General features: G+C 33.7%; 3 protein-coding genes across 20 annotated transcripts in view; 2 read left to right on the top strand and 1 right to left on the bottom strand.

The window, feature by feature from the left end:
• Nucleotides 1–19965, bottom strand: part of LOC105831051 (EF-hand domain-containing family member B) — a 101410-nt gene extending 81445 nt beyond the window's left edge. For 12 of the 13 annotated variants that reach the window (XM_036282941.1, XM_036282942.1, XM_012670891.3 and 9 more), the window contains exons 1-2: nt 19780–19965; nt 19220–19304 (exon numbers count right to left, since the gene is read on the bottom strand). The gene's annotated coding sequence lies outside the window, so the exon portion shown is untranslated. Of the gene's footprint in view, nt 1–19219; nt 19305–19486; nt 19724–19779 lie in introns of those variants that run through there. The other variant, XM_028194582.2, reaches the window with a different exon arrangement.
• On the top strand, nt 1931–18323 carry LOC105831044 (axoneme-associated protein mst101(2)). 2 transcript variants are annotated; one of them, XM_036282945.1, is made up of 3 exons: nt 1931–3856; nt 17340–17469; nt 17527–18323. In XM_036282945.1, exons 1-3 carry the CDS (start codon nt 3711–3713, stop codon nt 18193–18195), a joined length of 945 nt encoding a protein of 314 aa, XP_036138838.1. In that variant the 5' UTR covers nt 1931–3710; the 3' UTR covers nt 18196–18323. The 2 variants fall into 2 exon arrangements, with proteins under 2 accessions (XP_036138838.1, XP_028050389.1); XM_028194588.2 differs by lacking the exon at nt 1931–3856 and adding an exon at nt 15604–16998.
• Nucleotides 19966–20117: 152 nt separating the features above from the next.
• Nucleotides 20118–23496, top strand: LOC105831045 (2',5'-phosphodiesterase 12). 5 transcript variants are annotated; one of them, XM_012670884.3, is made up of 8 exons: nt 20118–20198; nt 20369–20681; nt 21068–21618; nt 21767–21906; nt 22176–22462; nt 22535–22690; nt 22835–22955; nt 23138–23496. In XM_012670884.3, exons 1-8 carry the CDS (start codon nt 20188–20190, stop codon nt 23398–23400), a joined length of 1842 nt encoding a protein of 613 aa, XP_012526338.1. In that variant the 5' UTR covers nt 20118–20187; the 3' UTR covers nt 23401–23496. The 5 variants fall into 5 exon arrangements, with proteins under 5 accessions (XP_012526338.1, XP_036138829.1, XP_028050380.1 ...); XM_036282936.1 differs by having other exon boundaries at nt 20130–20198; nt 20471–20681; XM_028194579.2 differs by having other exon boundaries at nt 20140–20198; nt 20432–20681.
• Nucleotides 23497–25916: the final 2420 nt, after the last annotated feature.

Below are 25916 nucleotides of genomic sequence, written 5' to 3'. Positions count from 1 at the left end.
GATGGCCAGTTCTCATCTAAGGATGAACGTAAAAAGCAAGAATAGCAGATGCTACTCCCTTATAAATGCATTGTGGGAGGCTGGTTGCTTTCATGCTCGTAATCTCTGTTGAACGATTTGTTTCGCCGAGCCGGAGCGAGAAAAACCGAAAGCCACAAAGTAAACGATCCGAAACGGTCTAACTGTGCTCCATTAATTCGTTGTCAACCGATAATACTGGATGGGAATCAAACCGGGTCTTCTCGCGGATCCGAAAGAGCGCGATGATGAATTGGCGTTATTGAACACCTCGGGCGGATCGACCTAAGCCCGCAATTACACGGCCTGTTACAGCAAATGCCTTTATTTATGAAAGCTTTATTACGAAAGCAAATGGTTTGAAAAATAAGAGGCTGAAACGGATACGTACAAACAGAGTAATGTGATAAAGATTACCGTAAGTGTTTCTTGTTAGCATAATAATAATATAATGATATGATAGAAATTTCACTATTTTTAAATGATTAAATAACTTAATTTAAAAATGAAAACGACCTGTCTTCTATAATAGATTTATAAGAGGTCAGCATTTGTCGTTTCTGTTCTTTATGTTCATTCTTTGACAAAAATAATCATCTCTTCGCAAAGAACAGGAAAAAAATTAATTATAACGCAAGCATTAGATTAATATTTGGCAGAAAATTGACATAAAATTATTCTATAAGAAATATTTATAAATATTATACGTGTTTTATATTTACTTTTATAAAAAAATTATAATTATTGTAATTAATAATAGAAACAAATGTTATATAATGTACACTGTATAATTTAAAAGAATCAATTTCAGAAAATCTCAGAAAGAAACAATTTTTACAATCTTTGAATGTAGTCGTTTTATTATGTAATGAAAAATTTTATGTTAAATACATACATTATTAGAAATTTCTGTATACATGCATAAAAAGGCTTAAATATTTATAACTTTTAAGATAAATTGTAATTTTTATTAATTTAATTGGTAAAAACATACATATAATTTATTATCAATTTTCATAATAAACATATTATATTTTTTATGTAATTTGCACATTTTTGTGAAATAGAAAAATAAAAACGATGAAAAAAATTACTTTATAAAACCTCAATTAACAACAACAAAATAGATACATAAGTGTACAAATATAAAAAAATGTAAAACTATTTTTTTAGAAAATTATTATATTCACAACACTATTATAAAAATAAATAATTGATTGTTCAAGAATATGAAACAATTATTTCGACAAACTTATATATTCTCTGAATAATATGTACAATAAATCGAAACACGAAAGTAAACTGTTTCTTGGGCGGAGTGATGTCAGTCTTAACAAGTTAATTTTGAGATAGTTCTATCTATGTGCCAATATGGAAGCACTACATACGCCCGTATCCCTCAGAGTAACAAAAATTATTGCCGAAGGCGATATCCAGATATTAAATTCACACCCTAAACGAAATTAGAAATCGGAGCCCGTTACTCACTCGGGCCTCAATATTACGTCGCGATCCATTCATTTTTGGTGACTGCCGACGCCTGTCATAAGCGGGTTAGTTAGATCGGTTACATCGGATTATACACCCGAGATTCGATAGAGGAACGCGTTGCCCTTTCGAGCATTACGTGAACGATGAAATTTGTGGTTGCTAGTAGCGCTGGTGTATTATGTAATTGTTAAAATGAAATCACGTGAAGTTAGCTTTCTAATTGTGATGACATAGAACTTATTTAAATTAACGTACTTCAGTACCTGTCGAATTTGAATGAAATTAAAATTAGAATAAATATTTCTATTATTATCATTCTAATTTATTTGCCCGTTAGTATCAAAAGATATATTTTATAATTAATATTTTTAATCAAATAAAATTTATCCATGAAACTAGTAACAGTTAATAATCCGTGCAACACTGATAAAATTGAAGTGCGATTAAATTTAAAAGTTATCAGAATATTCTATATTAATCGCAAGGAATCTCGATAACATAATTAATTCGTACAATAGCTGTATGTAAATGCCGGCAACGAACTTCATTTGCGAAGTGAACGTGCAGCCGCCGGACTAAAAGTGCTCGTCCTGCGTAAGGATCAGTGAAAGTCGTCGCCGATCGAAAGTCAAGAAATTTATAATTCATGAAACTTGGATACTCGTAGAATACCCGTAGAATATCGGCCGCTCGTTTTCCTTATTGTATCATCAAAGGTTAATTTCATGCCGCGTAAGCTTATTCGCCGCGCGACAAAATTGCGTGCAAATTATGCGATTAATAACTGTCCGTTGTTGCATGCTGTCGGGAAATCTATCTTTTATTATGCACAGTAACGCGCGTACAGATTGAATGTATTCCGTAATTCTGGCCGTAAATTAGTGGGCTTAAAAATTATTGGAATCTCGATGAAAGCTTCGTTGAGCTGCGGAATCTGCAGAGTCAGAGAATTGAAATGGGAGCAAAAGTTTATTGCAGAGAAATGAAATTACGTAGAATGAAATGTATGTAAAAAATATACAGGATGTTCTCATTCTCGTGCATTATTTGTGACAGCCTCTTTAATCAATCTGAATGTTTTTCTTAGGCAAAAATGTCAAAGCAAGTCATCACAATTGCAGCACTTTTTCGATTTCTAGCATCAGGTATCTTTAAGCTCTGAATTAAACATATTAAAATAAATTTAATTTAAAAGAAAAAGCTGTTTTGGTATTTATTTAGCTTCTTAAATTTTCATTTGTGAAAACATCTTTTCTTCGTTTACTTCATTTATAACTCGCAAAAATTACGCTGTCTCGAAACTTTTGTTAAGAACAAATAATCTCTAAAGTGAAAAGAATTTATCGTTAAAAATAAAGTATGCGAAAAGGGAAATAATTTTCTCTCTATAAATATATGTATTTATGAAATAAAATGTGATGTACTGTCGATGACACATTGTAGTCGTTTTATTTTACGAATAAAACGACGCGTGTATTTTAAATAATATATTGCCGTTATTTTATTTCACAAACGAAACGACGACAATATCAAATATTGATCAGATTTATGACCGATTCATGGGACTGTAATACCAAGTAGCAATAAAACCGGAGAAATTTTCAATCCGCGCGCAAAACGGGACTTGTAAAACCAGAGAGATTGTAAAAATTAATAAATCCCGATCGAGTTTTTAATTCGCGCGTTAAAGCCATATGTTTACAACCCTGCGCTGGAAATTTCCAAACTTTCACGCGGCGCGTTGTATTTGTCTTTTAATGCGATAACGTTAGATTTGTTTGCGTTACATGCGCTTTCTACATCGTGCGTTGAAACAGGACGATTACGATAGGTCTTCGGCAAGACACGAGAGGAAAAAAAGGCAAGGACGAAACGTTCATAGAAAGTACTCGCGAACGCGGAGCAGAGCATCCGACGTTACATTAGTGCGCTTGTGCGAATTGATGCGTCGACCGGCGACGTCAGCTTCCCAGTTGCATCCCAATCGCTAATCCTTATGTGAACGATACTTTACTTTCACCGGTTGTAACGCCGTAATCCCTTCCTTTTTTTTTCCTCGCCTCTTACCACCGCCGCGTGTGACGACACCGCGTGGTCGATTATCCATCTGCCGTAATCGCGCGGTATCGCGTGCGAAGCGAAATGGGGTTGCGACCCGACGTGATCCACGAGTGGCCATATCGTGCAGCCACTCGAAGAACATGAGCGTAGTATTTCGCACGTGCAAACGACCGGATAAACGGACCGTGTTGTGCAATATGAAACTGAAGGACAATTTAGACGCGTTAACGTCAAGCTCCATCATCTCCGGACTGTTCATAACCACAATGATGAAAACGAGAAATGGGTAGGTATATCCATGTTTCGTAGGTGTTTATTTGTAAACGAGTAAAACGATTGCAATTTACATATAGAAAATTGAAATGTCTAAGATTATAAATCTTAAAAATATATTTTTAATTTATAGTTATAATTATAAAAATATAATTTTAAAAAATTGTTTCTTTCTCTAAATATGTATGAAATATTAAATCCTTTTAATCGGGTATTTACTATATTAATTAATGCTACTAAATAATAATTAAATTGTAATTTTTATTAAATGTTCATAAAAATGATATTTCCTCTCTACAGTGAAAAAGAAAAACATGATTGTTCTTTTCAAAGAAACTGGAATGTACATTACACAAAAAATATCTATTTATTAAAAAAATATTAAGTTTCTGCATTATGTATGTAATATACATATATCTGCAAAATTATTATATTATCACTAAAAGATTATTTACGTTATAATTGGTACACAGTATAGAACTTGAGTACTACTATTACCTAACAAAATCGTTTCGCGTCCCCATTACTCATTTCAGAGTGTACTTACTCAATAGCTAAGAGGCAGAGAATATCGTTTTTAACATTTCTGTATCCCACTACGTTCGCGATGCCGGGGCACTCGTCCCAGACCTAACGAAAATTCTGTCTCGGTACTTGTCGCGAGACACTTGCGCGATCCTTGCGTATCTGTAACGCGAACGTTACGATAAAAGAAGGAGCGACAGAACGGTATATTTTCTTACTAATATGTGGTCAGCTGGAGAATGACAAGTGAATGGAAGATGCAACATGATTTTACATAAATTCCAATTTTTTAATCCAGCGCCACGGATGTCACGGTAGTGTGATTTCACAATTGCATGTCTTTCACATCCAAAACAAAATTTGAAAACAAATCAGAGCTTTCTAGTACAGTTGAAAATGCACGCAGACATAAAAATGGAAATTTACAGAATCGTTATAGAAGCAATATAGATTTAACTCGTAAAAGATCATATCGTCACACACACACAAAAATGACTCAGAAATATCAATTAAACATCAGTAGTCAATTAAAATTTTTCTGTAATTATTAAAAGTTTTTATTAAAAGTAAAATTATTTGTTACAAAATACTAATGTAGTAGATAAAGTTAAAAGTATACTTTAGCACAAATGGCTAAGAAAGTGGCAGCTCAATATCTTACGCACGTGAAGTATTTAATTCGTAATTATATACAACTCAGATAGACTCGATGAATTATTCTCGTGTTTCTCGTAGTGAGTAAAGAATTACACAAAGCACAGCATTCTGAGATTTTTCGCCTCTATCTTGAAACAAGAAGCTATCAATTTTATATTAAGAAATTCCTTAAGTTCCCAAAATTGGACCAAAAGATGATATATAAAGTAAATAAAATGTATTTCGATAATACGATTTCGTCTATTTAAAAATTAATTTAGAAACTTAATATTTCTCTTAGAACAGATTCAAAGCACTAGCAACAAAGCATGCATAATTTTACAATTAGTTAAGATTCTTAGTCCCAGTACAAACAGTATTAGTTTCTATTGCAAAATATGAAAATAGCATAACGGATTCAGATAATTGTTATTTGATTCTAATAGGAAATATTTTTTTCTGTACAGCACGTATATTTTAACAGTAATTAAATGAGCTTTAATAATAACAATTAATTGTTCCTATTTTAATGACACGTTTTAGTTGCCACAATGATTACTTAATCGTTGATTAACCCTTTTCTCGAATGTAAATGTCATTATTATCTGTACTAATATTTTCTGTAATCATCACAAATTACGGTGATCTAATATATCACATAAAATATTACATATATTTTCATTTTTTTTAATACTATCTTAAATATAAGTATTTTTCTACTTTATGCATATTCCACACAAATAAATCGAAATACTATATGTACATCCCTAGAATTTATAAATTTTCATTATGTTTATTTCTTAGTTAAGAGTTTCTCGCGCTCAGATTTGACATCTCTTCAACTTTACTACTTCTTGTCGTTAAAGCTTCCTGACTTAACTATAAACATCTTTTACGTTATTACCAATATTTTATTTCGCAAATTTAAAATTTTATGCGTATACACATATACATAATTTATACTCTATAAAATTGTGCGTGTTTAGAAATGATGGCTTAGTGATTCGATCGCTCTTGCCGCACCTCGTATAAAATTATTGACTCGTGATTGACGAGACAACGAGCAGATAAAGAAGCAATGAGCAACACAAGAGAGGGGGGGAGGGGGCGACGTGCAATTGGGATCTTAATGACTTCGCCTTCAATGATTACACCCTGTCACTGAATAATATCGTAATGATTTAACCCGTTCACTCCCTAACCGTTCGTTTTGCCCGTCGCTTAATGGCCCGTTATCGCGGGAAACAAGAGCAGCTCTCGCGAGCATTTCGCGAGAGTTTACACAAAGTGCACTTTTGACAGCTGAATAGTTGCGAACGGACATACCGCGCGATTACGTAATTCGTCGACCGAGTAATTACTTCAACGAAAGAAAAGATTGATTCCCCCTTCCCCCTATTCTCGACATCCGATATTAATATTTGCAAGAAATATTACACATGAACAAATCGTTGTTACGGAATCTCATCAATCCCGCAAATATTTCGAAACAGACTGTGATAGTTGAGTCGAAATACTTAAAAATAATTACTTCGCCTTAATCGTACTTAATTAATTCATTAATAAACTTCTTCCGTTAACGAAGTACGCACTAACGAACGTCAATAATTCATGGAATTAAAGATCTTGGAATTTGTAAATGTAATAAAAATCAATTTCACCGCGCGAAATTCCGCGAATTGAGAAGCAGTACTGTATTAGTACAGCACTTCCGCCATAACATCGGGGGCGCGATATTATGCGTCCAGCATCGTGCACACCATCGCGATTAATACAAAGTTGCAATCCGACGAGGAAAGCGATCCTCTCTTTTCGCAACCCGGCAATTAATAGGAATGATTTATCCCGCGCGCCGTTAGAACACGGAATACCCGGAATTACGTTCGCGAACGCGTTACTAATTACCGACAATTACCGCAGGTGCACTATGGCGGCGCACCCTCTTCTCTTTCCCAATCGATTCGAGCGATTTAGGAGCTTTCGGAGAAAAAGGACGGATGCTCTTTCCTGAAAGGAACGTGCGCGGCAGAAAATTCGCCGCGGTAATTAGGAGCCGAGGCTGCGCGGAACGATATTATATTAATTGCCGTTCGGGCGATAGTCATTTTGCGCGCGATTATGGAAGACGAGCTGAAAGGAAAACGCGCGTAACCGACCGGCGACGCGACGGCGTACACAGTTTATCTGGCAATACGTGGATTAACATAGCAGCGAAACTAGTTTCTTTAATAGCGCGCGAGTGAGCTGTCTAAAAATCCTTTCTCATTTCTTCATAAACGCGCGCCGCTCGTTTCTGTGAAGTGGCTTATTAACTTTTGCCGATTTTTTTTTTACGGGCGTCGCGTGACACGTGAAAATGAGAGTGAAGCAAGAAACGCGTTGAAAAGAAATTGAGTTGTCGCTGTTAATTAGTAATGGATGATATATCAACTCCGATATCTCCATTTATTTCAGCAGGCACTTGATATTACGTTTACTTCAGTAAATTGAGGAAAATTTTTCATTCAAACTGGAGACGTAAAAATTCATTAGTCTTATAAACTATATGTAAAAACTTAAATGTTTAACACACTAGAACAACCGGCATAAATGTATACCTACTTTTTTTATTTTTAACTTTTTTACGTATTTCTTATTACTTTTAATTCCTATAATATTTAAATAATTAATCTAAAAGTTAAAAACCCGACAAACGTCTCCTGAATAGTTTTTGTAATTTAATTAAAAAATCTGAAATCCGTTACTTTGACGGATTTGGTTGTTCTAAAATGTTAATCGTACATCAAGGCAAAATCAATACAAAAATTTTAAATCACTTTCTAATTATTTTTACGAAACAGAAAGTAATTACAATAAAATGTTTATTAAAAAAAAACTTATAAAATTCTCCTAAAAAATAAAATAATAAAATTATATATAAAATAATATTAGAACCAAAACAAAGTATTTAATATTTATCTATGTTTACATTAATATTAATCTGAATCTACTAATCAATACTAATTAATAATTATTAATTAGTATATACTCAATTTACATTAATTAAAACTAAAATCCATAAAACGGCGTTTAACATATCAATATAAACTCTAAGGACTACGCGCGTGAGTCTAATCACATTTATCTACAAATTCCTTGATAAACCTGACGTCGAATTGTTCATGTTGTATTCGCGCGCAAACGAATGTTTACTAGAGCATACCTTCCTAAAAATATACTCCCAAGTATTCCAAGTAGATCGACCGTGTTTTAAGATAACACTCTGCAATTACGACCTCGAAATGTCTACGATCTATCTTGCATCGAGCAATCTCTGATTTGTCTCGCTACTGATCGCCGGTAGAAGAAATTTAAAAAAAGAAAGATCGACGATCTATCGATATAAGAAATAAAGTAGGCGGAGTGAAACGCACGGGAGAAACCAAGAGCGTAAAAAAGACCGTTAATACTCGGCTGATTGTTGGGCTCTTTGCTGATCTCGGGATGCGAGGGTCGAATCCCTCAGGTAAAACGGCGGCGCCAGGCCGCCGACACGCGACACCTTTCCTACAATCATCGATCAATCAGAACGAGATCTAACGTTTATCAGCGCGCGTCTATCGTCGAGATCTAAAGCGAAAGTGAGAAGCATTTCTGAAAGTAGATCGTCCAGGAATGTAAGTTCGATCGTCGCGCGGGACGGGATTGAGTAATTCACCGCGTGTCGATTATTACAGTCGGGCAAAACGTCGAAAGATCTCGTATAAGCTTAATTAACATAAGCTAATGGGCGCCATTGGGACGGATCTCGAAGAGGACGAGAGAAAGATTCGCGAATGATGATGCGTCAAGTCGAAACGATGGTAAAAACGGACGAAAGAAAGAAAGAGACGAATTCTCTTTTCCCGTCATCACGGCCGGCCGAATTTTTTCGCTTTTATCGGGCGCTTTCATGGCGCGATGATTCGCAAAAATTTCCGATCGATAAGATGACGAGGATGGAAACGGGCTGCAACGCGAGGATTGCGCTGCAATTGGACGTTGAAGGACGTAAGTGGAGAAGTAAACCAATATACTTCGATTAATCGGCGACGCTTCGATCAACTTCGTCGTGCTCCTTTTGATCTAGATATAGGCGGAGAGAGAGAGAGAGAAAGAGAGAGAGAGAGAGGGCAACGTGAAAGGTTTCGCTATAACATGATGCGGTATGCGCTCGATCGCGATAGTAGGGATCTCAAAACGGAGTTGATCTACGAATCTGGCCTAAGATAATACGGAGAGAACCTTAAGACGTCTCTGTGCACTTCGTGTCGATCACGAATCCAGATTCAATCCCTCAGAATCGGACATTCAAAATGTCCGATTTTAAAGCACCCTGTACACCGAGAAAAAGTTTAATGTTTGCGTAATAAAATAATTATAATTAAAAATATCATTTTTATAGCAATTATTACTTATAATATTGTTAATAATAACCTCATATTTATAGTGGATGCTTATGATTGTGGTATACAACTTCTATATTAAAATCTCCATTTTAATTAAGGCAATTATATCATAAGTTGCACAGACCAATATTATGCAAACTTTATTATTAAATTATAGTTTAAACAAACTATAGTTTATATTTTTGAATAACAATAAAAATATTGGATTCAAAATAGATTATAAATTATAGTGATGTTATGGTCACTGCAACCATTTTTTTTTGTCCTTTTATACACATAAACTGTACCCTGTACGTCTTATAGAGGCGTTACGATAAGATTGCACAACGGAGGTTCTAGCATCGGACCATCTGGATCCGGGGGAATCCTCCTCACGTCTCAGGGAATGTTATCGAAACGATATCGATAGATCGCGTGCTGCACATACGCGCCGGTGAACGTCTTCGCAGGTGCTTGCCTCCTGCAGTCTCACGTTCACTCGCGGACTCTTCCTCATCTTCTTTTTCTTTTTCTTCTTCTATATCTCCACGGTGAGTAGCGCGCAAGGATTCCTTTGGCCGTATATCGGCGTTCTGAAACGGCGAGTAACCGTTGAGTAAGAAACTGGCCGGCGGCTGTACGTGGTAGATCCCTGATCGCGGCGGATCGTGAATCACGTTCTCCAACGGAAACTGTTGTTGTGCATTTGACCCGTTATAGCGCGCGTTCGCGCTACGATCAGATCAAAAATCATTTCCCTCTTTACGCAGCGATTACGTGACACCTGATCCCATAACTCGCTCCGCCTATCTTTACCTTCCCAACTGTGTGGAATATTTAATATCGTACCTGAAGATAGAAACGTTTCTCACGTGAGAGAAATAGTATCAAGTTCGAGAAATCCAAGACCCATCGATCTTGCCACCTCTGACATTATGAATTCCCGTATGATATATTTCAGAATTTATTAAATAAAAATGTGCATGTAAATATTTACGGCCTATAAAAAATATATCCAGCTAAGATCAAGAATTTATAAAAATAAAAATGTTCATGTAATCATTTACAATGTATAAGAAAATATGTTCAGTTAAATCAAAAACTTTTTAATTTACAAAGAGAAATCCCCAGTCTCTACAAATTTTGGAAAAATAAGAAAATAAAACAACTTTTCATTTAATTTTTTTACAAACTAAAGTTTAAAAGAGAGAGACAAACGTTAGACGTCTCAATTCATTTAGACGTTTACATTGTTGTTTAAAAAAAAAACTGAAATTATCGAGAATTTTTTTTTTTAATTATTGTTTCTGCAGATGCTAAATATATCCCGAACGATCCGACACCATAATTTCTCGCGGAGCGACAAATTTTCCAATTACGTAATTACCGGTCTACCTCTGAGTTTATTATGATAAACGATCAGTGCTACTGTATGTCGCAACTCACTCGGAATACAAAGCTGATCTAACTTAAAGCGCTTACGCGCGACGCGCCATAATCGAACTAGATCCCCGAAGGTGAGGCCGTGAGGACAAATCATTGGATATCACAACTCGAATAATACACACTGTTGCAATTCGTGACGTTTGTGACTACACCGAGGCAAGGACTTCTCAGCGACTCGTGATCACAATCGACGTGCTGGTGTCAGTCGGTGCCTAACTGGATTTAATTTATTCCAATCGTTTTCAATCAGATAGGATGAAACGCGCGGAGAGTCTGCGACTTGTGCTTGTTACTACCGCGACGAATAATACGCGTTTCTCCACCAATTCACAAGGGAATCGTGCGGTGACATGCTCGAACGTGAAATCCCTCTGATCTGAAAATCTAATCAATCTTTCAGCTGCATGCATGTTAATTCTTTCCTTCTTTATCGAAAAATATGCGAGTAAAGTAGCCAAAAAAATGTTTTGATCACATGCTAAAAAGAAAAAAAATAGTTACATTAAACACAACGTCACTATAATTTATATAGTCATTTTTAGATCCAACTATATTTTTATTGTTATTCAACAATATAAATTATAGTTTGCTTAAACTATATCAAAGTTCTCTTAACTATAATGTTGGTCTATACAATTTATGATATAGTTGCCATAATAGAAATGGAGATTTTAATATAGTAAGTTGTACCACAAAACAATCACTATAAACATTTGCTATAAGCTTATGGTTATTATTACCATTTTATAGTAACAATTACTATAAAAATAATATTCCTAGCTATAATTATTTTTACTATGCAATTATAGCCGCAAATATCACATATTTTTTTCTCACTGCATTGTGTAAATATAGGTATGTTATAATAAGTAATATTCAGTTGGGTTTCTTTTAATATGTATAGGGAAAAGATTAAAAAAAAAAAAAGTAATTAACTCTTTCTCTTTCTTTCCCTTTGCCTCTGCAACTTTGCGTGCGTTGCGAAAGATACATCGATAGAAATGGTTGATTTTGTTTCGTTAAGGCAGTAACAGCGCTAAATCACTGCCGACATGTCGCCGCTCAGAAAGAGCTCGCGCATTTACATACTCGCAGATTATTCGTTTATCAACGCACCAGATGTTCCGTCCGAGCCGCACAAAGATAAAAGCCCCGAGAAGGCGGCGAAAAACGTAAGGAACGGAAAAAAAAAAAAAAAAAAACCGACGAGGACGAAAACGAGAGCGGCCGAAGTTTCTCCGACCCAGATTTTCGCTTTGCCATAATCACGACACGTTAAATGGCAGAAGTAAATAAAAAAATCTCGGACGCGACCGACGCATCTGCCAGCGACGCGCGAGCGCAGCTGCAACTCGCGCGACGCCCGATACCCGTTTTCCCATTAATTAAGCAGATATGAGCAATTTGCCAAATCACGTAACTCGTCGTCGTCTCTCTCGCAGTTGGTCCTCCAATCTCTGAAGTTCAGCTGGCGCCACATCGCGTACTTTCGATTTTCTTTCGGGCCTCTCACACGCGCCTCTCGTGCAAAACGAAACGTATACTTAATATTAAATCTGTTCTTAATCTGTGCTCTCACGGCCTGAATTCTAATTACCCGGAGTCACCTGCGACTGCTCGGCTGTTCGCAATAATAAGCAGGAATAAGATACACGATTGCTTGCGGGACTTGTTAAAAAAAAAAATTGTTAGTTATTCTCCCTCATTTGCTTTTAAACGTTTTATATAATTATATGCGGAAAGAGTGACTTATTTAACGAATGGACGTTACAAAAAATTACAATCTACGCACATACGCACGGGTATACATGGAATTTTCCAGCTGCTATTCACAATTAATCATATTTATTAGATTTTGATAGAAGCAGAGTTCCTAAAGATTTAAATTACGCCTACACACGGCAAGTATATACAAAGAACCGTTCTTATGAAACTTTTAGATTTCTTTCCTCATAAACGAGATATCGAAAGGATTAAATAATAACGAAACTTTATCTCATGCGCGCTCTGCGTTGATGATGACATAAACGTCCGCTCAGAGAACCGATTCGGATGTTTGAAATTGAAAATTTATCTGTGTCGCGAGAACATACACGCGCGGGCCCACTCGAAAAACTCGGTTTTGCATATCTCGTAGCGGTTACAAAGCGCAATCGCGCGACCAACGACGCGACGGCCGCCAGAAAGTTGCTGGGATTATGCGGGCCAGATTATTCCGGCCGTGGAACATGATATCCTTTATGCAAATTTTACGCGGATGCGTGAGTGCGCGCGCGAGATCTGCGTGGCGGCGAACGACATTGTGCAACCCGATTAAAATCGATAAAAAAAAAAAGTCAATTAAGTAATGCGAGCGACTAAAGCCGAGCGCGAACGCAATTACGCCGAGAAATCTCTTCGCGATCCCGAAGTCGCGATAAATAAAAAAAAAAACGCCGGCTGTGCACATTGTCTGCGAATGCGATTGTAAATAGTATCTGGGTCGCGGCGGCAATATTAAATTTTCGTGCCGTATAAATAAACCAAAGGATTCCCGACCGAAATAATTGGATCTTCCAATCCTATCGAATCGAATTATCGTAAGAAATTAAACTGTTTTATGAATAAAATTGAAGTTGCCCCGATTACATGTAATATCTGATGCCTACATAATTTCCGTGACTATTATATTTTGTTCAAAAAGCTTTAAACTCGTGTGTATCTAGAAAAAATATAATTTATTATAATTTTGTATTAGAAGAAAATAATTGCGTAAAATTGTTAAATTGTTGTATACTGTCAAGTCTGATTATCATGGAAAATAAAACTACCTAATTACACAAACGTAACGAATGTTCTCGTTGCGATAAGAAGCGCGAATAATGCGTGAGGAGAAAGAAATATGAAGAAATAAGAAAGTAATAATAAGTTTTGGAGAAGATAATTACGGCTAAAAAAAAAGAGATAATTATAGGGATTAAAATAAAACATTAACTGCAAGGAACATTGACTGTCGCAACAATTAAAGCTAAAATTAAACATCTCTTTCTCCTTCCCGACCGGATTCGATTCGCGGAATTTGGGTGACCAAGCGTGCTGTTGAAAATATCGAACTCTCGAGGATTGTCCCTGATTCTGAAGCACGGGTGTGGCTTGGCCAAACGACATAATAAAAATATACGCAATATCGCACGCACGTAATACGCATATAGCACGGCGATTAGCATCGATGCAGAGCGAAAAAAATTCATTAGCATGAACACGGCTGTCCTTCGCGATTCGTATCGTGATGATTTCGCGTTTATTCCGCGCCTCTCCCCGTCTCTCTCTCTCTTCATTTTTCACGAAATCACTTTCAATTTCGTCTCTCTCATGAGATCTCCCGAGCGACGCTTTCTCGCGACGAAACACAGCTACAATTACGTAAGCGTAAAATGGCAAAAAATTACGCGCCAAGATTTATATGGTCGAAACGTGTTATTTATTTGATCGAGTTGACGATTTGCAATGCTAATCGAATTCATGCGGACAGTTTAATCGATTAACTTCCTCAAACATGATTAAAGAAATTGTTACTTTCTTCAATTGTGATTTACTTGCTACGCATTTACTTGCTACGCTAATTACGCATATATTGACTTCTTAGCTAATTGATTACAAATACATACCGATAATCACTTGAATTATCTTAATAACAAGAAGATATTTATTTTTTATAATATAACGTGTATTCAGCTCATTTCCTCTGAATTAAGACTGTTTCTAACAACATATCAAAAATATTCTTATAAAGTATATGGTAATTATTTTTTGCAGGATAATTAATAAACACTATCAGTAGAAAATGTTGAGCGATTGCTCTGATTTGCTTCGCATTACGAAACGAGTGTTAGATTTACGTCATTGCATTTTGCTCGTAAATCGATCCGATGATGATACGTCGTATAAAAAATCGGCATTAACTAACCCTCTAAAGGGACATAAAATCACGGGATAAGCGGGTTCCGTTCGTGCACGCTCATGCGTAAAGACATTAAACCACGGGATTAATAATCTGTATTCACGGTCATCGCACGCAATCTGAACCCGACCAAACTCGCTTTTATTACAACGACTAATACGCTTAGCAAGTATTTCTATAATTAGCGTGATAACATCAGTGCGCCGGTATCACTGGCCGTAACTCGAGATAAAGAAAAAGATTCTAGAAGTACCTCGTAAACTTTTTTCCATGTTATCACGCAAGTTAATTATTCAAACATAAGAATGGTAAAAAGATCACAAAAGAAATTTAATGTAAACAGAATTTCTATACACATAGAAATGTATATAAAAAATTATTTGCAGTTAAGTATTATATAAAGAGTTTTATAATATATAAGTGGAATATTTATTTAAAAAACACACTAATACTTTTTCAAAAAGCTATGTAATTGCAAATCATAAATTGAATAATTTTGTTGAAAAATTATTATAAGTCATTTTTGCACCAATTAATTAATTTTATTATTCTGTATTCTACATATTCTGTATTCTGTATTAAAATATTAAAGAATAATTATCAAAAAATAAATAGTTTGCGAGATATTTTGTTTTATTTTATTACATATACATATATGTAATTTTTTATATTTAATATTTCAATTCTTTTAAATTAATTAAACTCAAATAAAATCAAAATATTAAGTATAAGATATATCATAAAATTTTTTTTCAAACCTAGTATTTTTATATATAAAATGTTCAAAACAATCGATTTTATGCCGAAAAATATATGATTCTTCTATATACAGAACAAAATACTATTTTTCCAGTATATTATTGCACTTATGAAAAACAAGTCAAATAAATATTATTATCATTTAACTTTTATCATTTTTTTTAACTTAAAAAACTTGAAACGCATTTATGTCACTGATGATCACAGTTATAATAGCATTGCAAATCAGTAAAATTTTACTAATTTAAATTTAGAGAATTTATAAGAGAATTAAATTGATCAAAATTGTAAATATACATAAATAACAGAACCTTATTGTTTCTTAAATGAGCATCGTTTCTCAATAAAATCTTAATTCCAACCTTTTAATTAGAAATCTTCGTTAATAATTAAAGAAATATTCTCACTTGTAAAAAGAATATATAAAGTCGAAATCAAATTTCGTGTTGTAGCTTCTTTCCCACGATGCTGATTAGTTCTTGTTATATGCTTAGGTCGTATTGTGAGAAATTGTCACCGCAAAGATCGCTTATTGTGATAGTTAGAATATCAAAGTTAGTAGCATAATATTGTGCAACTTTATCAATTATTTGGCTCCAGAGAAAAAGATAAAAAAAGGATTACGCTTGTTTTGAATTTCTCTTAATGGGGATAACACGTATACTACGTATAACAAAAGTAGTCATTGCAAAGATCATGCATTTTAGCCAATAATTTAAGTATCAACAATTATTAACTATGAGTAATTTTATCTATTAATAACAAATTGTTATTTTATCAATATCAAAGGTAAAAAATCGTAATATCATTTATATGTTAATATAAATATTACAAATTACACAATTATAAATTATTGTTTATTTCTACCTGTGTCATAATGTTTTTCATCCATTTTCATTTTCTTGAAAACAAATTTATATCAAACTTTCTAATAAAATAGAACTAGTAGCAAAAAAAAGAAAATGATAAAATGTGATTCGTTATATGTGTTTTATTGTAGAAAATATAAGCAGGCACACAGGTTAAATATAAAATAGAACTATAATTATTCACTTGGGATCTGTTACATGTATTGCGTTATTCGCGAAATCTGCCGTTTACGTGTCGATAAATATCGCTCGGTGGCCTCGTCGAGTATCGAGAAAGCGCATCGTTTCAAAGCCGCCTTCGTTATTTAACCTCGGCATCCGCCACACATTTGTCAGGCTCGTTCTCCGCGATAACCTTCGCGAGAACTCGCCAAATCCGAGTAGAAATCGTGGCGAACCGTTAATAACCGCATCGCGAGATAGATACGTTCGAAAGCTCCTTTGGGGTCGCACGTATGAATGCAACGGATTTACGTTTAAAGACATGGACGCCCGCAGTACCACGCAAGATACCGGACAACATCGTGTCCTCAAGCTACACGACGACAAGAGCATTCGTGCCGTCGTACGAAAAGTATGAATATTTATCGTACCTAATAGCATCTTTTTTATATAGGTGATATAGACAATAAATGATGATCATATTATAAGATAGATCATTTGTAATATTTATAAACTTTTATGTATATTTATAATTAAATTCTCATAATAAGATACTTTGATTATAGAAATAATTTCTAATTCAAAACTATAGTTAATATAATAGCATAAATATAATATAAAATAATAATAATATATTTAATATACAATAAACACAATCCAAAATCACATTTAATATACATCACATGATAATATAAAACTTAATATTATACAACTATAAATATTTTTATTTACCATTCGTATGTATATACACAGAGAGAGACAGCCTCGAATAGAACAACTACTCTCGAACGAGTATCAACGAATTTGGTGGCAAGAGAAAACAGCTTGGGATAAAACCGTAATTGCCAAAAAAGTTGCGAGCAAAAAGATATTACCTCGTAAGGTAAGCTATTATTAAAAAATTATCAATAATATAATTGTTAAACTTAAAAATTTATAGCTGATTAAGAAGAAAGTACCGACATGTGTGACCGTTAAATATCCAACAAGAGAGGAGCGACTTTCGAAAGAAAAAATGAGAGAAGTTAAAAAGAAATCTAACGAGAATTCTAGCACCGAGGAAACAACATTTGTAAAACATAGTAATATGAAATTTAAGAAACGTGAAGAAATAAAATTAGAAGATTGCGAAGAAACGAAATTGTTAAAGCAGAAAGACACAAATTCAAAAAATTATGAAGAAATAAAATCAGAGGAACAGGAAAAACCAAACTCGGAAAATCATGAAGAAACAAAATCAGAAAATTTGGAGGAAACGAACCAGGCAGAAGGCGAAGAAACAAAATCAGATCAAATCAAAGAAATAAAATCAGAAGAATACGAAAAAACAAAAGTAGAAAAATATAAAGAAACAAAATCTGAACAATGTGAAGAAACAAAATCAAAACAAATCGAAGAAGTAAAATCAGAAAGACACGAAGAAACAAAATCGAAAAAATGTGAGGAAACGAAATCAGGACAAGGTGAAGAAACAAAATTAGAAAAATGCGAAGAAGCAAAATCAGAAATAAACGAAGAAACGAAATCAGAAAAAAGTAAAGATACAAAGTCGCAAAAATATGTGGAAGCAAAATTAGAAGAACGCGAAGAAACACAATTAGAAAAATAAAGACAAAACAAGCTACAAGAAAAAAGTATATAAAATTTACTAAAAATTACAAAATTAGAAAATAACTAATAAATAATTGAATTACACTATATCTTGTTTAATATGATGAATAAAAAAGTTGAAACTAATTTAAAAAGTACAATTTTTCTTGAAAAAATAAAAATAAAATATTCTCAAAGAGAGTTAAACATTTATTAACAAAGTTCAGTACAAAGTTCTATTTAGCTTTTGTGTCACACATAATTTTTCAAATTCCTTTTACAATATAACCAATCTGTGTGTGTAATTTTCTTTTTTTTCTTATTAATTCAATATGAAAGATAGACTAAGGCTGGTATTCATAGTCGAATCTTATTTAAAGATCGTCTCAAGCAATGTCTTAAGATGCTAATACGGCTCTGATTGGTTGATGGCATCTTAAGACAATACTTAAGATGATCTTAAATATAAGATCCGACTATGAATACCAGCCTAGTAATACTAACCAATGAATTATCCAGAACCAACACTTTTTAATTAAAATATAAATATACAAAAAAATAAAATCAAATATCCAATGTTCTATGGACAATTACATAAAAACTAGATTTTAAAAATATTTCACTTCTCATTTTGTTTCGTTTTCTGCTAACTCCTTCTATCAATATATGTTTGCACAACTTTAATCTGTTTCGCCAATTTTTCATTGTGTAATACAATTTTTTAAGAATTTTAGTGCAGAAAAAAGCGTACATTAATAGTATTTATGGTACTATCTAAAAGCATTAAAATAATCTTAATATCAAATATTAAGGGGATGCTGGAATGTTTTACCGGCAAAAAGACAGTAATCTTTGTATCGCAAGATCTTTTATAGAAAATTCTCTTCAGAATGAAAATATACACATTACTATCAGTCTGTGTTATGGAGTTTATAATGGGAAAAAATGATTAATTTGCGGTATTTTTAATCGAGTGTGGTGTCTGGAGTTATCGCATCGTAACAGTATTTGCTTAATATAAAAAATTTACTGTTTGTACTTACGAAATTCACATTCTAAACCACGATAGACGACAGGAACAATGTCGAGTTTCAAAAATTATGTTTTGATTCCTAATTGAGGCGCCATCTAGAAGAATTAAAATAATTATAAAATAAAATATCTGTCAATAAACTTAACTGTTCAATTCTTTTAATTGTCGATCAATTATGCGATCAATTATCGTCAACACAGATTAAGAGCATCGATAAATTTAAAAGAATTGCTCCAATAGTAAAGTACAACGGAGTAACTTTACTAGAGTTACGTACACTGCCAACGGCACACGATACCAAGGTCTGTAGATGAACGACGGGAGGGGAAGGAAGGTCTTTCCACTCATATTTAGTCATTTGGCCCCAAAATGGCCCGGGCCAGTACGATGTATCAATTCCACCTTCCTCACATTCCACTTTTACTACTCCTCACTCACTCTTCTCGTACAACAAACACTACATATACACTTTATGACCCCAAAATGGCGCTCGTGCGAAGATCTTCCCCTCCCGAAGTTCATCTACAGACCTTGCACGATACTTAATCGTTTTCATGCTGGATTACTTACTCAATTTACTAGATGAAAATATTCTCTTCTGATTAATGCATTTTCATCCATCTTCAGAAATGCACTAATTATAAAGTATCATATGCCACTGAGGCTGTGCAACGATACCGAAATCCGAGGCAGCCCAAGGCAGCCCGCGCGAATACACTCACGCACACATCGCGCTCCGTCTATCCGTGAGCGGTGAGCCGTCGCGCGCTCTACTGCGGCCTACGTGACCTACGTACGCGCCGAGCAGTACCGAGTCTGGCCGAGTCGGCCGAACGTAGGTCACGTAGGCCACGTCGTAGCCGAGCGCGCGCGACGGCTCACGATCGATTAATTGATTCGCTGGGTCATAGTAGTAATCTGACTTATCGATCTACATATGCATACTTATTGCATACATGTTTAGCGTTTCGCACGTGCATGAGAGAAAGGTATTTATAACCTCAAAAGGATCGTTCTTGATTATTATTTATTTCACACATAATTATTGGTTACAAATTAAAAAAAATCAAATTAAAGATTAAACAAAAGATTTATAATTAAAAAAATCTTTTAGTTTTATCTAATTTTATTCACCTAGAGTACTACACGATACTTCCAGATTAAATAAATTCCGGCCGATTATAATGCGAAATACGTTCTCGTTTAAATTGTTCGCGTACAGAATTCACCTGATTTCACCGATTCTTATACCATATCGCAGTAAGCATATTCAATCGAGACGCGTACTAAAGATGAACGAGGCATTTCTTCGCTATGAGAAGGGCAATGACACATTTGACATCTCTTTTCGCTATGTGGACGAGATGGCGAAGATAGATCGTCAGTTCAACTTTTCCAGACAAATTGCGGAAAGTGTGAACAATTTCCTCAAAAGGATTGATACAAACGTTTGCAAGATTGTAAAAAGAAAGGTAAGGAAAACTAGTTTTCTCCTTTTCTCGTTTTTTTTCCTTTTTTTCCCCTTTTTCTTAGATTTCCAATTACCTATCTCATTTTTTTACTCTATTTAAAACATATTTTACATGATATTTTTTCCTATTATATAGAATATATTAAATACATGCTCCTCTTTCATTTTCTCTCTCTCTCTCTCTAAAAAAAAAGGATGTTTCTATGAAAAACAAATTAAAATACAAAATAGAATTTTTTATATAATTTCTAAAAAATGATATAAAAATTATATGAAAGATATTATTGAGAGAATTCAACAATTAATATTTTTAGAGATAAAAATCTTAAATAAAATATAGTATACAAAAAATATGTAACTGAGAAAAACAAAATTATTTTTCTTTAGCTAGATAGAAAAAGAAAGAACAATGCTAGTTTGGAGACATCTGATATGACAACCGATAATGTGAATGCTGGAAAAATCATGCTTCTCAAGAATGACGTTAAGGTGGATGGCAATACAGTGTGTGAAAGCCTTTTACAGGATTCTGCAGAGCTAAAGCTGATTATTTTTGAGAAATCCTTCTTAGTAAAGCGAAATGCACCTTATATTACAAAAATTTCATTACCAACAAGCATATTGGCAGATTTTCCAACATATCCATCCAAGTTTGAGGCATTATACACTGTCAAAAAGCAATCGACATTCAGTTGGTACAGAAACGATCTTGTTAATAATAAACCAAACTCGTGGACGTATGTGTGCAATGGGTATCTATATGTACCCAGTGTAGGAGACATTGGCTGTAATTTGAAGATTAGTTGTGAACCGCGAAACGAGTCGGACACTGGCCCTAAGATGGAAGTAGAATCAAAGAATGTCGTGGAGGCTGGTCCTGGACAATGTCCATTTGACATGCGGCATCAATTTACGAAACATAAGTTATCAGGCAAAAGGTATACCATTCAAAATATGATAAATACAAATATGCAAGTACACATAAAATGTGAATGAAGTATTAGTCTATATTATATATAATATAATGATATTGAACTTTCAAATATTTTGAATACTGAATTTATATTCTAAAGAAGGGAAAAACAGTTTCAGGATAATATGTTATAATATACTGGCAGATACCTATGCTGATTCTGACTTTTCTAAAGATGTATTGTTTCCGTATTGTCCACAATATGCATTAAATATAGACTATAGAAAGCAATTAATTCTTAAAGAAATAATAGGTGAGTAAGTAAATGTAATGTGTATAGACTGTTTAAATTGTTTTAGAGGCATAAAATATTTTTTAAATCTTATAATTTTTTTTGTATAAAATTTAGAATTATAATTGCCTTATAATTAACATACATTAATTAATATTTATTAATTCACAAAACTGACTTTAAAATCTTTGAATGTTAAGAGTGTTGTAAAATTATTGAGTAAACCAGTAATACTTAATAGTTAATAATCATTTTCGTTATTTTAATATCTTAATATTTTATTTTTGTAGGTTTTAATGGTGATATAATTTGCTTACAAGAAGTAGATAAAAATGTATACGAATGTGATCTGTTGCCTTCTCTGTATATGCTGAATTACGATGGCGTGTATGTTACGAAGAACGACATGAGTGAAGGACTCGCCACATTTTTCAATCAGGACCGATTTGAAAAATTAGGATTTCAATCCAGTATAATGGCACAAAATGTTGATTTTCCTAAATTTGCTGCCATTTGGTCTAAAATTGATAATGATAAGTCGAAGGAAAGATTTTTAGGTAGAAATACAACCATTCAGGTAATTGTGTGTAATACAATTAAAATCTCAAATATTACTGTATTCACCAGATAAAAGTTAGCAATGATTTAGGTGACAGCGTTACGATCGAAAGAAAACCAATCTGAGATCTTGGTTATCGGCAACACACATTTATATTTTAAACCTGATGCAGATCATATAAGATTGTTGCAAGGATATTATGCAGTGACATATGTACATGAAATCGCGAAAAGAACTCAAGAAGAGGTAAATATTTTCCCCAACAGAAATCTTTTACATTTATATATCCATAAAGATATTTGGAAGCGTTTGAGTTGACACTTTGATGGGTCATCTTATGGTGTTAAGAATATTACAGTTTACTGACAGTTGTTATATATATGTTGATAGAATCCTGAATGTAATGTGAACGTGATACTTTGCGGGGATTTCAATAGTGTGCCGGAATGCGGTATTTATAAATTGATGACTGAAAATTATGTTCCAGAAACGTGCGAAGATTGGAAAAGTAGTGAGTGATTTTTTAAAATTTGTATCAAATTAAATTTTTATTAATATCATAAAAATTAGTTTTATTTTGTTAAAACTTATTTCTTCTTTATTTTATTACCTGCTTTATTTTCTTACACAATGTAATTCAGCTGAAATGACTATATTTCGAAAAATGAGAAAAAAATTGTGTTTTATTTTCAGATGTTGAAGAAGCTATAGAAAATGTATCTTTAACGCAAGATCTTCGCCTGTCCAGCGCCTGCGGCACACCAGAATATACAAACTACACTCCGGAGTTCTCTGCCTGTTTAGACTACATATTTTACGAGAGAGATAAATTGGAGGTGGAACAAGTGGTTCCAATGCCGAGCAAAGAGGACCTTACCCTTAACACAGGTTTGCCATCTGTGGTATTTCCTAGCGATCATATATCTTTGTGCGCTGATTTGAAATTGAAAGGATAATAAATAGTAGAAATTACGAAATAGCGCTAATATCTTGTATATTATTAAATATATGATTAAATTTGTTTACACTTATATGTGAGGTTATACATATAACAAAAGTTATAATCATTAAGCATTAATAATCCCTATTGCCATTATTGAAACTTATTCTTTAATACTCTATTTCAAAATTTGGATAATTTTAAAATGTTTGAATTATTTATCCTATCTTTCATTATTGAAGTAAATACAAAAAAATTAATGCACATTTTTTTGTATTGCTAGATTAATTTATATCGTGCATTAAATATTGACTAAAGTTTTATAGAAAAAGAAAACATGTTTTGTTACGATATTTAGATTACGCTTCTTTTAACATGTGTGTTATTATATCTATATTATCGAAATCTTGATAAATAGAGAAAATAGTAAAATTTATATTTCCTGCAACAGATATATATTGCATAACTTTATAACATTTTGATCAATAATTAATATTGATCATTGATAGATAGAAATTTCTTTATAGATGAGAAACAAATCGTAAGACATTGTTGATTAAGAGAAATATATATAATGCCAAAAATGCAACAAATTTCCATAGTCTAAAACAGATCATCCTTCATTCCAATCATTACATCACATTAACTTCATTCATCTTTAAAGTATACATTCAATAACATGAAATAAAATAGCATGATTCTACAACTAGAGTTAATTTACATAACTTGCAGATTAATTTCTTTTTTTAATAGCTCAACTCGTAAAGATTTGGAAATAACAAAGGTCTTTAAAACTTGATTAAACTATAAATTATTTATTTTAGTATAAGATCTTTTTTTAACTCTAGAGCAGTCACCTGAGATGTTTCTTATAACTTAGCAACAAGAAATTGAAACTCAATACAATCTTCGTTACTGATCGAGAATCCCTTTTTTTTTTTCATTTTTCCTTTTTTACAAAAATAATGAATATAAATTTATACACATAATGATCTCAAATAATTTATAGAACAGGTAATTGTTTATACAAAAAAATCTAGATCACTATTCTCGAGTTAATATCTTCTACTTTAGCAGAGAGGAACCTAGCGGTCATCGCGTTGTTTTAGATGTTTTTATCCATCAGTGACTCTATGTGTACAAAATGTGCACATTGAACTATGTAATCAAATATCTATGAATCCCATAAGTAATGTGCATGACTTTTTGGGTACCTTCTATACTATGTCCACGTTTATTTGATTCTGTTTCATGCTATACCCGTAAATTTTACAATTATATTTACAATTATATGCATTCATATACCACATATACATGATATATTCAAATAAATAAATTCAAATAATTGATTTGATAAAAATGCACTCACCGATTGCTGTTGCTGCTCCTACTGCTGATGCTGCTGCTGCTGCTACTGCTACATTCCTTTTCCCGTTTTGATTCTGAAAATGTGATAAATATTATTCCTAAACTCAAACACAGTTTGAATCTCACGAGGCAGCGAAATGAAGGTGCCATTATTGTATTCAAGTCGAATCCCAATACGTATTTATTTGATGACAACAAGTTCAAAAGTCTCTACTGTAGTTGTCCTACTGCTTAAAGTTGCTTGAGAGCAATATTTTATTTCGCATCACGTTTATCACATATTTTGTTCGACATAAACTTGATATAAATTCAAATAATTGATTTGATAAAAATTCACTCACCGATTGCTGTCGCTGCTCCTACTGCTGATGCTGCTGCTGCTGCTGCTGCTACTGCTACATTCCTTTTCCCGTTTTGATTCTGAAAATGTGATAAACATTATTCCTAAACTCAAACACAAAAGCAGGTAAAGAAATGTATCACTTGAAAAAATAGTATATTTAATACCGAGTCGCTTGATTCATGGATGCCGCTTTCTGCTGACATCATCCTGCTTTTCTCGAATCGCACATTAATAACGATCGCCCGATACCTTATTCGGCACTCCCGATATTACGGATAATATATCACACACGAGTAAAACGTTAACTACGCGCGAGAATTTCACTTGGCGCGACCGTTACATTTGAAAAAGTGAAAAGGACGGCTCGTCTGATTGGCGGCGAAAATCAACCTGGCACGAAAGTGGCGTGACGTCACGTAACTTCATGGAAACGTAGGCCGAGGAAAACCGTTTGAATGAAAATTACGCGCCGAGATACAACAAACGGAGACAAATTCTTTTCGAGAATCTCGTATGCTCGCACAATTAGTAGCACTTTAATTGGCACTCGCGATATTCTACCGAACGTATCCTTTTCACACTTTAGGCCGAAGGCAGAGAACGAGACGTAGGTGTCGCAGTCGTAGTCGTAGAAAAAACGTAAGTCGTACATGTCGTAGTAAGCTTCGTCTACAGAAGTCGCAAGCAGCCAGTTACGACTTGCGATAGCCAATGATTGTCGAGCTTTAACTAGAAACTAGGCGCTCATTGGCTGTCGCAAGTCGCAACTGGCTGCTTGCGACTTCTGTAGATGAGGGTGTATACTATTCTAGACTTTAGAA

Source organism: Monomorium pharaonis, chromosome 2 (assembly GCF_013373865.1).
Source record: "Monomorium pharaonis isolate MP-MQ-018 chromosome 2, ASM1337386v2, whole genome shotgun sequence".
Classification (NCBI taxonomy): Eukaryota; Metazoa; Arthropoda; class Insecta; order Hymenoptera; family Formicidae; genus Monomorium; species Monomorium pharaonis.
This window is presented reverse-complemented; position numbering and strand designations above follow the sequence as displayed.